At 33.8% G+C, this 12014-nt stretch overlaps 1 protein-coding gene across 12 annotated transcripts; it reads left to right on the plus strand.

Annotated features, from left to right (window-relative positions):
- The first annotated feature begins 507 nt into the window (after window positions 1-507).
- Window positions 508-6923, plus strand: LOC108224146 (urease accessory protein F). 12 transcript variants are annotated; one of them, XM_064094091.1, is made up of 7 exons: window positions 508-909; window positions 1307-1798; window positions 3889-4701; window positions 5138-5223; window positions 6259-6366; window positions 6459-6552; window positions 6648-6923. In XM_064094091.1, the coding sequence occupies exons 1-3, from the start codon at window positions 661-663 to the stop codon at window positions 4645-4647; spliced, it is 1500 nt and encodes a 499-aa protein (XP_063950161.1). In that variant the 5' UTR covers window positions 508-660; the 3' UTR covers window positions 4648-4701; window positions 5138-5223; window positions 6259-6366; window positions 6459-6552; window positions 6648-6923. The 12 variants fall into 12 exon arrangements, with proteins under 12 accessions (XP_063950161.1, XP_017254213.1, XP_063950160.1 ...); XM_064094090.1 differs by having other exon boundaries at window positions 509-909; window positions 3889-4767; window positions 5130-5223; XM_064094089.1 differs by having other exon boundaries at window positions 509-909; window positions 3889-4767.
- Window positions 6924-12014: the final 5091 nt, after the last annotated feature.

A 12014-nucleotide genomic window follows, 5' to 3' on the forward strand; every position in this document is an offset into this window, starting at 1 on the left:
TATGTCAGGTGGTGAGTTTATCCCTATAATTTCGGGATTTGACTGGGAAAAATATTCATTATATCTGTATAGCAATTTTGGCTCGAAAAAGTTATTTTGATTTTCGATTCTTTGAGTTAAACCGATTAAACGCTCTGTCTTACTCTATCACATGTGTAATGTGTTTTCACTTATCAACATGGATAGTCAGTATTCAGGAAAACAAACAAATATAGACCACTATTTTATTTACTTGACCAAACATACAAAAGCGCCTCCCCTACCTTCTTGATATATTGCATTTCACGCTTCTTCATCAACTTGTTAATTTTGTCGACTACTTAATAATTCAACTAATTTCTCGTCCAAATCCTCCAAATATTAGCCTCATCTCCAAATCTTTTTATTTTTAATTCCCACTTGCGTACAACTATGTCAAACTAGCCTAGCCTATATAGCGTACACCTATATAGAAATAATAATATTTCGTAATCGAATGTACACCAATTTAGAATTTATATTTCAGATCAATTCAAATGTTGCCATCTATGTCAGCTTCATGTCGCCATTATATCACCATGCGATTTTATGATTGCTTTAAATTAAACAACTCCACCACATTATCTGCACGCACAAGTCTAAATTATTTGCTATCCGATTGTGATTTAAACATTTACGAAGATGGAAGTTCTGCCACAAGACTGCATTGCGCATGTCCTCTCCCGCACGTCACCTCAGGATGCGTGTCAAGCGGCATTGATCTCACAATCGATGAAAGATGTAGCAAACTCAGATTCTATATGGGAAGCGTTTTTGCCGCCGGATTATCGAGAAATTATCTCAAGGTCAACGCCTCCGGTGTCATTCGAATCGAAGAAAGAGTTGTTTATGAAGCTTACTAGTCCACTCCTTATCGATGGAGGAACAAAGGTATGAATTCTACCGTTTCTAAAAATTTGAAACTGATTTTTAGGGGATCGTTAAAATGATTGCTCAATGGTCCAGTTGTTGGGGTGCCAGCATCTTCTTAGCTCGAACTGTGGTGCTGGCTACTACACTGTAAGGCTTTAGTTGCGCCATTTGCAACGATAGCTGTTTTTTGTGTAATGGTTAGCTCTAGGGTCCTAAAAGTTGGTATGGTCATAGGATTGATTCCGTGTTAGTGTATGCGTTGCGTTGCATATCAAGTTCTTCGAAAAAATTAAAAACATGTTACATTTAAGCTTTCGTAAATATGTAGTTGTTAATTATTTGTTAGTTGTTATGGCTTATGACAGGTTTCTCGTGAACTATTTGTCTGAGAATAATAATTTGTCTAATTCTGCAGACGATCTCACTGGACAGAACAACAGGGAAGAAATGTTACATGTTGTGCGCGAGGGAACTCGATATCACCTGGTCAGATAACTCCCTGTACTGGAGCTGGAAGCACTTGCTTCAGTCGAGGTTTGCGCAAGTTAGTGAACTTGTGATGGTCTGCTGGCTAGAGATATCGGCGACAATCAACACTCGAATGTTATCTGCAAATACATATTATGGTGCATTTCTCGTTGTCAAATTTGCCAACAGAGCTTTCGGATTAGACCACCTCGCGTCCGAGGTTTTGATTCAAGTCGGGGAGTCCAAGTACGAGGGAAGTATTTGTTTGTGTCATACCAAATCACCGGACCGTATTCGTGAACGCAGTGATGGATGGATGGAGATTGAGATTGGTTATTTTCACACAGAGGATGCGGATACTGGGAAGGAGGTGAAAATGAGGCTAAGAGAAGTGAAGGGTGTGCACTTGAAAGGGGGGCTTATTGTCGAGGGAATTGAGGTTAGGCCAGTGTAACTGTTCAGTGAGGCACGTTATGTGTGTATATCAGTATATGCCTTCTGATTATTTGCAAATTCTTTGATTTTAAGATCATGGATTAAGGCCTGACAAAAAAAAATCATGGATTAAGAAATTTAGTTGACATGCATTCTGTGATCCACAGAGTTGTCTTCATGACTCTTTTGGTAATCTAATTGTTATTGTGAAAAGATATTACAACAACTTTTTAGTTTTTAGTTTTTCTTTAACAACTGGGAAGGCCTAATCAGCAATTTCCAAAGTAAAAAAAAAAGACAAAATGAGCCATTTTTCTTTTCTAAAGGAAAATTAATTATTGTTACAAATAATATAGGAGTATCAACTAAGAGCATCTCCAAGAGCCTCCTTGTTGGCTCCTAAATATAATATAAAAAATGTGGCTCTTAGTAATTTAGGACAAAGTTAAGAGTGTAAACTCCAACAATACTCTCTACATCTCTTCTCTATTTCATATTTTATTCATACATTGGGCTCCACTATAACAAAAGAGAGGGAAAGATGGAGGTTGATTGGAGGGAATGATTTTTTTATTGTAAAAAAATAAGTTAGGAGCCATGTGGTGGCTCTTAACTTTGAGGAGAGAGGAGAGAGAAACAAGAGGCTCTTAAGATTTAAGAGCCACTTAAGAGTCTCTTGGAGCAACATTTTGCTTCTCCCTCCTCAAATCTCAAGTTAGGAGCCTAAATGAAGAGCCTCTTGGAGATGCTCTAATTATTTTATGAGAGCCTATCAAAATTTTCAATTCCACTCATTTTACTCTTCTTTTAGATTATTTTATTATATCCGTAAAATCTATATCGTACTATAATAATACAATAGAGGAGGGATAATATACTAGAAGATAAAATGAGTTCAATATAAAATAAATAAATATTTTTAAAAAATAAAAATATAAAAATATAATCTAAAATTAATCATAAAGAAAACATTATTACATATTAACATTAGAAAATATTTTCATATAAATGATAAAAAATGCTTACTATTTATGTTACTGATTTATAATATATCAAAAGTATTATAAACAATAAAATTTCAAGAAAAAAATATAATCAACCAAAAATTCAATTCATTTTCATAATTCTATATTTTTTTTGGAAACACATTTTCATAATTCTTTAATCAAAAATTCTAAAATAACAAAATTTGAGATAAATTAACTACGAGTACAGTTTAGTTTTAACTATAATTTATCTAAAATTCTCAATTAAATGTAAGCTCTTGATAAAATAGCCTACCCTGACCAGTGACCAGTGATATCGCCGCAGCATCTAGTTCACGTACCGATCGCCGGTAATCAACTCTCAATTCTTGCAAAAAAAAATTCAATTGGCGACTTTTTATTTTAGGTAACCCATTTGAATATGGTTCACACATTTCAGCAAAATCCTAAGCTCTGGTAGGCAATTTCTGATTGAAACTCAAGTGTTATTTCCCCCCTTTAAAGTAGTGAGTTTCTTGCTTGTTGTATGATCCTAATTTGAATTAGTTACAACTTAGATGAATGACGGATATGTATTTGAAACTTGAGCTGATTAATTTCGGATTTTAAGCGTAGTGAATTTTTTCTAGGATGTGCTTTCTTTTAAGTTCTTGACTTGGAATTTCTTACGTTTTGACGGTGGCAACAGTAGTGACCTGGAGTGCTGTATTGATATAATTCAGGATAAAACTCGAAGGTGCTTGGATATTGATTAGCCAAAACAATCTTTATTAAGATCTGAAGGTAGTATGAAACAGAAATAGTCGACTGTCTATTTTGATGTATCCTCTAGTGTCTTGTTGCACCAATTTCAACATTTACTAATACATCAAATCGGATTTTACCAATGTTTCTAAACTAGAATATAGTTTGTAATTTGTTAAGAATTCGTTGGCACTTGGAAGTTGGCCTGATGAATAATCATTGTTGCATTTAGCTTTCAAGCTTCTTTTTTTTTTTATTCTGCAAATATATGCTTACTTGAGGTTTTGCTATTTTGTATGCTGTAGGCAGAATTCCTTTTTATTATATATGAATTCTAATCGCCGTTCCTATATAAATTGGACAGTGTTCTTGTTGTGCGATAATGGAGGATGAAATATATGAGATGAAAAATGCTGATGGTACCAAAAAGTCTCGATTAACGAACCCTGGTCTACCCTGGAGCCAGTGGCAATTGCTTGATTCTATTCTTCCTACTGGAGGATTTGCTCATTCATTTGGTCTGGAGGCAGCAATTCAAACCCGAATGGTCTGTGAACCTGAAGATCTAAAAATATATGTGGTCCATCTGTTGGAAAATACTGGAAGCCTACTTCTTCCTTTTGTTTATAGTGCATTCCAATCGCCCAATCTCCAAACATGGTATAAGGTTGATAAGATATTGAATGCAACACTTACAAATGAGGTAGGGCGCAAGGCATCAATAGCACAAGGATCAGCTCTGATGAGAACAGCTGCATCTGTCTTTACAGAAATCCCTTCTCTCAAAGTAATGAGACAAACATCATTAGGTACAGGAGTGGTAAATTTTCACCATGCTCCTATCTTTGGGATGATATGTGGACTTCTTGGGTTTGATAGTGGAACAACTCAAAGGGCGTACATGTTTGTGACATTGAGAGATATAATATCTGCCGCGACTAGGTTGAATGTGATAGGACCCCTAGGTGCTGCTGTACTGCAACACCAGGTTGCTGCCATTGCCGAAGATTTATCAAATAAATGGATGGATCGACCACTTGATGAAGCATGCCAGACGAGTCCTTTACTTGACACTGTGCAGGGGTGCCATGGCTACTTATTTTCAAGACTGTTCTGCTCTTAAAAGCTGGGAAGGAAGACTTAGTTGCTCAGGCTTATGCCATCATATGGTAGTCAGGTCGATGTTGTTGCTTGAGTTCTAGCTGATGAAACTAATGCTTCAAACCAACTCGAGCTATCATAGGTTTTGCCAGACTCAAAATTAATTAAGATGTTAATTTTTTGGCTATGTTGTCCACAATAAGCATTGTAGAATATATTTGTATGTTCTACATTGGGACTATAACAGGGAAATATGAAATTACTATTAACAAATTTAATATAATTTGTGTATTTTCATATGTACAGTGTACACAAGTTTTTCATGTTATAATTTTAGGATTTTGTAGATAGGTAGACGTTTCTAGTACTGACATTTTCTGTGGAAGGGGCAAAAAATTGAACAAAGATGAATTGTTCATTTATGATAGTGATTACTAATATATACATATATAAATCTCTATGTGTATTCTCTTGTAGTGTCCATGTACTAAGACATTCTTAAAGTTATGCAGAACTTGATCATTTAGAAGTGAAGAAACCATGTTTCTTTCTGCCTTATGCAAGTGGGGGCATGACCTTGGAGGGCTGTACTAACAAGGTAAGCTTCTTTCAGGATTTTATTAGTTTACTTAAATATTTGTCACAAGCACAATAAATATCATGAGGATTGCCTAAAACTGGCTAGGTAAAAAGTTAAAATGCTTGAAAACAAAAAAAAAAATTGATGAAAAGAACTGGCTTACCAGTTAATATTATATATGCACCCTGGTAGATATCTGATATAGAAAGCTGAAGCAGTCGCAGGGCAACTCTCCTTTGGCATGTCTTTAACAACAGTTAGTATCATAATTACATGCCAACTGAGAGTAGACCGGTGACTGCTCCACTTTGCTTAATCATGCTCATCTAGCTAAATTGAGCCAGTTTTGCCTATGATCCTGATTGCAAGTTACTAGTAATTGTTCTGATGTAGTATTTTGCTGTAAGCCTGTAACTCCTTGCATTGTATATAAGGTGACATAAAGCTAGGGGGTGAGGAATAAACCAATTAAGGAATGGTATATGCTAGCCAGGTTCACAGTTATATATATGTCATTTTATTTGTATGATACTTTTTCAATTTCTGGCTACTGCATCTTGAAAAGGCTTCTTTCTTATCCTTTACATGAATGATGCATATACAATATGCCTCTTGAAAAGCTCTGATTCCAATTTTATTAAATTCCATCTCTACCTATAATTGTATGTGCATATATATTGCGCACACTTCATCTGGCAAGCTCCTTTTGGTAAAAGTATGAATGTTATCATATTTGGTTAAAAATATTTTAAGTCGAGTTTCTGGATTAACAGTTAGTGTTAGCACTTTCGGAATGAAAAACATTCTAGTTTCTAGTGTTGGATCTGCTGTGATTAACATATTTAGACCAAATATCTTGCACAGCTTGTGCTGCAACAATGAAGAGGGCAATCATTAATTTCTAACTATTCTTACTGTACAATCTAACCTTAAACAACTTAGAGCACCAACAAACATATTATACAATGGAGCATATACAGTTGTACCCTATTTTACCCTTAACATGTCGATCGGGAACTATGTCGATCCCTTTACTCCTGAGTTGTTCGGCAGGCCCAACCCCACTTAGCATCATCAGCTGGGGGCTTCCGATTGCACCAGCTGCTAAAATGACTTCACTTCTAGGATCCTTAGTCAAGTATGCTGTATGAGATACGCCAAGTGAGTCTCAGAATTCAACTCCATCCGCTCTTGGTTTCCCTGCAATCTTTGACTAACCTTTTAATCAGTTGTTACATTATCATGCTATGCAGGAGTCATGTATTATAAAGACTACACAATGGATTCTTCCACTGCGTTCAAACAAAAGTTAGCAATGCTGGACTATCGAAGAAGGTACTGGCACAGGTATCTTTTGATTCTTTCTCACCCTCAAATATGGCAAATGCATAATATACACTTGCCTTGATTTTAAACAAAATCCGCTGCACTGTTGCATGAAGGTGAACAGCAATTTTAGCAGGATCAGCATACTCTAACAAGTCAGCAGCAGTGTGTCCCATTTCTATTAATTTGGAATGGAGGATTGGAGGGTTCTATAGAGCTGGACTCCACTAAAGTAGCTACTAGCTAGGTTGCTGCTTGTTTTTCTTATGATGGTCAATGAATATTGATGTTTTTCAATAATATTTTTTTTTTGATTTTTTTTAAAGATATATTAATGAGTTGAAAAATGTTACAGCATATTGTTTTTAAGAAAATTAGATTTTTCTCCAATATACAGATAAAATTGTACGGATTATTTAAATAAGATTATCATTCTTTTTACGTGACAAAAAAATCAGAAACCAGTTTGACTTCATTTTTTTTTTTGCTAAATGAAATATATTAAAAGGCAGAAATATACAAATCTAGGGACATACCCCACGAAAAATAAAATAGTATAGAAAAGGAACAGACTCCTCTGCTACAAGGACACTACTAAAACTAGTAGGCTAAGCAATGGTCATAATCGACTAAACAATAAAATAGATCAGCAGAGCAGCTAAAAAATAAAGCTAGAAAGAGTGGGATCAGTCTTAGCTTTGGCATGAAACGCAGTACACGTGAAGAGTCTGTCACGGATTTGCTCTTGAATTAAACGAATAAGATCAGTGGAAGAAATGTATTGTCGAGGATTATGAAATCTCAAATTCCGCTCCATCCAGATGTGATAAAAAGCAACAACGATGAACAAATACGCCACCTTAGTTCTAATAGCATCAGCTTGGGATAGTAAGCATCTACCATCACAAATGTCTATCCAGCTGTTACTCACCCTTACGGGACACGCATCCAACATCTTGCGAGAGAAAGGGCAAGAACATAATAAATGGGCATGATTCTCATCCGAGTTCTGACATAATAAACAAAAGAGCGAAGTATGCATATTAAAATGCAGCATTCGGTCTTTTGTCAGAATGTGCTCCTTAAGAATCAGCCAGACATAAAAAGCATATGTAGGAGTATTGAAATTGTTCCACACAAATAAAAACCTTGGGGGGGGGGGGGGGTGTTTAATACGGTGAGAGCATAAGTCCGCATAAAAAGTGGCAATCTTAACAGGACCTGAAACACCATTATTATTCCAACTGATTTTATCATGATCAGAAATCCTGAGGCTACTACAATCCTGTCTAAGCTCACAAATCTGACGAAGATTACTAGCACCAAAGTCCCATTGGCCATTCAACTGAACTCTGCTAAGAGGAGACATGCTATTCAACTCAAGGAGAGATGTGTCAAACCTGGTACTGGGCACCAGTTTATGCAACCAAGGATCGTGCCAGAAAAGAAAATTCGAGTTGCTGCCAGGAGAGTGCGAGATGAATTGTTTAGCCAGATCACGACTTTGAAGAATACGACGCAAAGACCACGAACATGTATACGGGATAGGCATAGTCCAGAACCCCTTGCGCTTTAGATCGTGGTGATACAACTACTCAATCAAAAAGAGAGTCATCCCGGTTAATGATTCTCCAAAGCTGATACAGAATAGTAGCATTATTCCAAACCAAATTTTTTTTAATGCCAATGCCTCTTTTAATCTTTGGAAAATAACAATCCTTCCAAGCCACTTCCAAAATTTTGATCGAATATATAGAAATTTCAATAGACTTCAAGCCATATACTCCTTGTGTCCCATTTAATTGTATACGTTGTTTTTCAACTGCTCGACACGCATTTCAATGCTCTTATAAAATATAATTCCGTAACTTATTTTTGAGATTTTATTTTTCTGAATAAAAATATAACATCCAAACTTTAATTCAAAAAAAGAAAATTTTAAAAATAAATTACACAACTACACTTTACCGGAGCATTAAAGTCCGTGCGACGTCCCCGTCGCCCAATGTATACTATTCAGGGGATGGAGGGAGTATATACTATCGGAAAACCATATATATATTATCGGAAGATGAATATCGATCAATATACTTCTATAAAGGAGAAGCGAGGCGCGTGTATGTGGCGCCTCTCATATCGTTCTGTTCTATTTTTCTAATTTTCTGGAATTTTTAGGGGCGTGTATGTGGCGCCTCTCATATCGTTCTGTTCTATTTTTCTAATTTTCTGGAATTTTTAGATGAAAAATATCAAAAATTAGAACTACTTTTTTTAGTTTTGGGTAAATTAGAAGCAAGTTTCAGAATCTAATTTTGTTTCAGATTATTTATGGAATATAGTAGCTTTGGGTATATTAGAAGCAAGTTTCAGAATCTGGTTTTGTTTCAGATAAGATAAGCAAGTTTCAGAATCTGATTTTGTTTCAGATTATTTATGGAATATAGTAGCTTTGGTTATATTAGAAGCAAGTTTCAAAATCTGATTTTGTTTCTGATTATTTATGGAATATAGTAGCTTGAAAATTTTAATCTGATTTTGTTTCAGATTATTTAATTATGGTAAAGAATAGCACACAAGTCTCTCTGCACCTATAAATACCCGTATAGATTATAAAGGAGAAGCGAGGGGCGTGTAGGTGGCGCCTCTCGCATTGCTCCTTTCTATTTTTCTAATTTTTTGGAATTTTTGTATTTGTAAAGGAGAAGCGAGGGCCGAGGGGCGTGTAGGTGGCGCTTCTCGCATTGCTCCGTTCTATTTTTTTAATTTTCTAGAATTTTTGGATGAAAAATATCAAAAATTAGAAATACTTTTTTTAGTTTCGGTACACCTATAAATACCTCTATAGATCGTAAGGTTTTGGATCATCTAAACACAACTTCCTCTCTTTCAATACTACAATCTCACAGATTTAAGTTAGATGTTTTTGTGCACAATCAATACCAAAAAGTCACAAAGTCCACGTAATTCGTTAAAAGCCACGTAAATGCCACGTAAATGCCACATAAAATCCAGCTCAATGGTTACTTTAAATATGTAATCTCATATTTTCGGTCTTGATTTATGCTTCCTATTCTTTGGATGTTATAACACAATTAATTCGTGTTGAATGGCTGTCATTTTTGGTATGTATCCTATTTTTTTTCCTTCCTTACAATAATTCCAGCTTTAATTTTTAATTGTCTTAACTAATATGTAAAGCATTGATTGTTTTTCAAAATCAAATCAATTCTTATCATGTATTTTAAAAACTCAAATTCATCGGTATCTCTCTCATCTTTTTTATTTTTCTCCTCCGGTTTCAAGTATGTTAATTGTAACAGACTTTATTTTACTTATTTTGATTCTTTTAATTGATTTCATATGTGTGTGTATATCCATATATTTGTGTATTTATAATTATAATTAATTACTTCCAATTTCTCTTTGATTAAATATGGGAAGACATCCTAAGCACTCTGAAGACTTTACTGTACGATGTTGCATGAAAAATTAAAAATTCAAAAATTGAATTATCTCTTAAATTGTTGATCATCTTATCTTAAAATATTTAAAATTAAATTATATTTAAGAAAATTTCAAACAATAATTTTCTTATCTTTATACATTTAATTTATTTCACATCTACATATATATTTTTGTATATTTACCTATTTTTAATTGTATTTTTGCTTATCTCTTTCGAATTAAATTTGTAAAGACTTCCTAAGCACTTAAAAGATTTTTGTATGATATTGCATTAAAAATTCAATAGATTGAAAGAGTGATTACCTCTTAAACAGTTAAACTGCTAATCGTCTTTTCTTAAAATATTTAAAAATAAAGTATAGTTAAAATATTTTCATAAGATTATATTAAAAAGAATAAGGTATTAATGCACGAATAAATATGTTATACTTTAAAAAAATTATGATTTGACTATTATTTTGTTAAATTTATTTATGTGTTATTGTTTTCTTCATTATTTTATTTTTTAGTTTTAATAAAATAATTCTTATATATAAAAAATGTGAGATGCGTCATTATATATGTTTTACTCTCTTATTTTTTATTTTAAAATAAATATGAAATTAGTTCAAAATTATATACTAAAGCACTAACAGAGCGTCGCAATGGTAGGGTGTGTGAAGCAGCATTTAGTTGATATTTAAGCATGCTCAATCAGCTGCATAATCAATGCTTTTTATATATTTAATTGGTTTGAATTTTTTTTTAAATTAATTTGAAAAATAATATCTTTTGAGGATAAAAAATTGTAAGCAATTTAGAAGGCATATGTGGTCAATATTTAGCTCTGCTTGATTATATGCATGATTGGTGCTTCAGAATGGGAATGGAGTGAATTTCATTCGATTCTTTCCATTACCATCTAAAAATTTGAAATTGGAATCATATGGTTGTCTCTCTTCAATTTTAGATTCAAATTTCCTTGATTATAGCTTTCGTTAAACAATAGTGTGACAAGAATTAAAACAACGATTTTATTTATTCTAATTTGTTTGATTGATTTCATATCTATGTATATGTATATGTCTATATATCCATATATTTGGTAGAGAGTGGATATATATATTATGCTAATTTGTTTGATTGATTTCATAGCTATGTATATATGTTTATGTCTATATATCTATATATTTGGTAGAGAGTGGATATATATATAACCGTCATCAAGACCTCATATCCTTGATTGTTTGTATTCATCTTTATTTTTCTTTTTCTTTTTAAGGCTGATATGGTAATTTCACATTAGAGTGGATCAACCCATCAAGCTTTCGGTTCGACCCCGCATCTTCTTATTCAAATTAACACTGCGATGAAACCTTTCGGATCTACAAGAAACCCGACCCGAGTATCATTGGATCTGAGAGCACATTCAAATCATATCACGATCATCATATCAAGATTAGAATTTCAAAATAGCATTAATCACGCATCCTTGAATCGTGCCACTGATCACGACGTCAGTTCAGATTTAAGCTTTACTACTTATTTGTATATGATATCATTATCAGATCAAAGGACATAATTTTAATTTCACATTCAAAACCATTCTTTCTTCCAAGCCTCTAATCGTGACGAGTATGTTTTCTTGCTTAGTTTTCGAACTGATTTGTGTCCTCGGTTGGATTTTACTGCAGTACTACTGATCTTGGCTTTCTTTTCACATTAATTTCTCTACCTACGAACTTTGCTTTGCGCTTATTTACTTTATTTAATAATAGAATTCTACTTATCTTGCACAAATCGCGTTGATCTGTGTATGCATCATGTAGTATCTGTCAAAGTCCTTTTGCGACGATGCTTCGACAAGGGATGACGTCTCGAAGTCAAAAAGAGAATAACACCATTGGTCGTGAAATAGGTTTGCACTATTTCCAGCTTAATTTACAATATTTGCTCCATTGTGTATATTTGTTTATTCTATTATTGTTGAACGGGTTCTGAAGTTTGTTGTTTGAACGCTGCAAGTATCATAATCAGTA

The sequence above is a fragment of the Daucus carota genome, chromosome 5 (assembly GCF_001625215.2).
Source record: "Daucus carota subsp. sativus chromosome 5, DH1 v3.0, whole genome shotgun sequence".
Lineage (NCBI taxonomy): Eukaryota > Viridiplantae > Streptophyta > Magnoliopsida > Apiales > Apiaceae > Daucus > Daucus carota.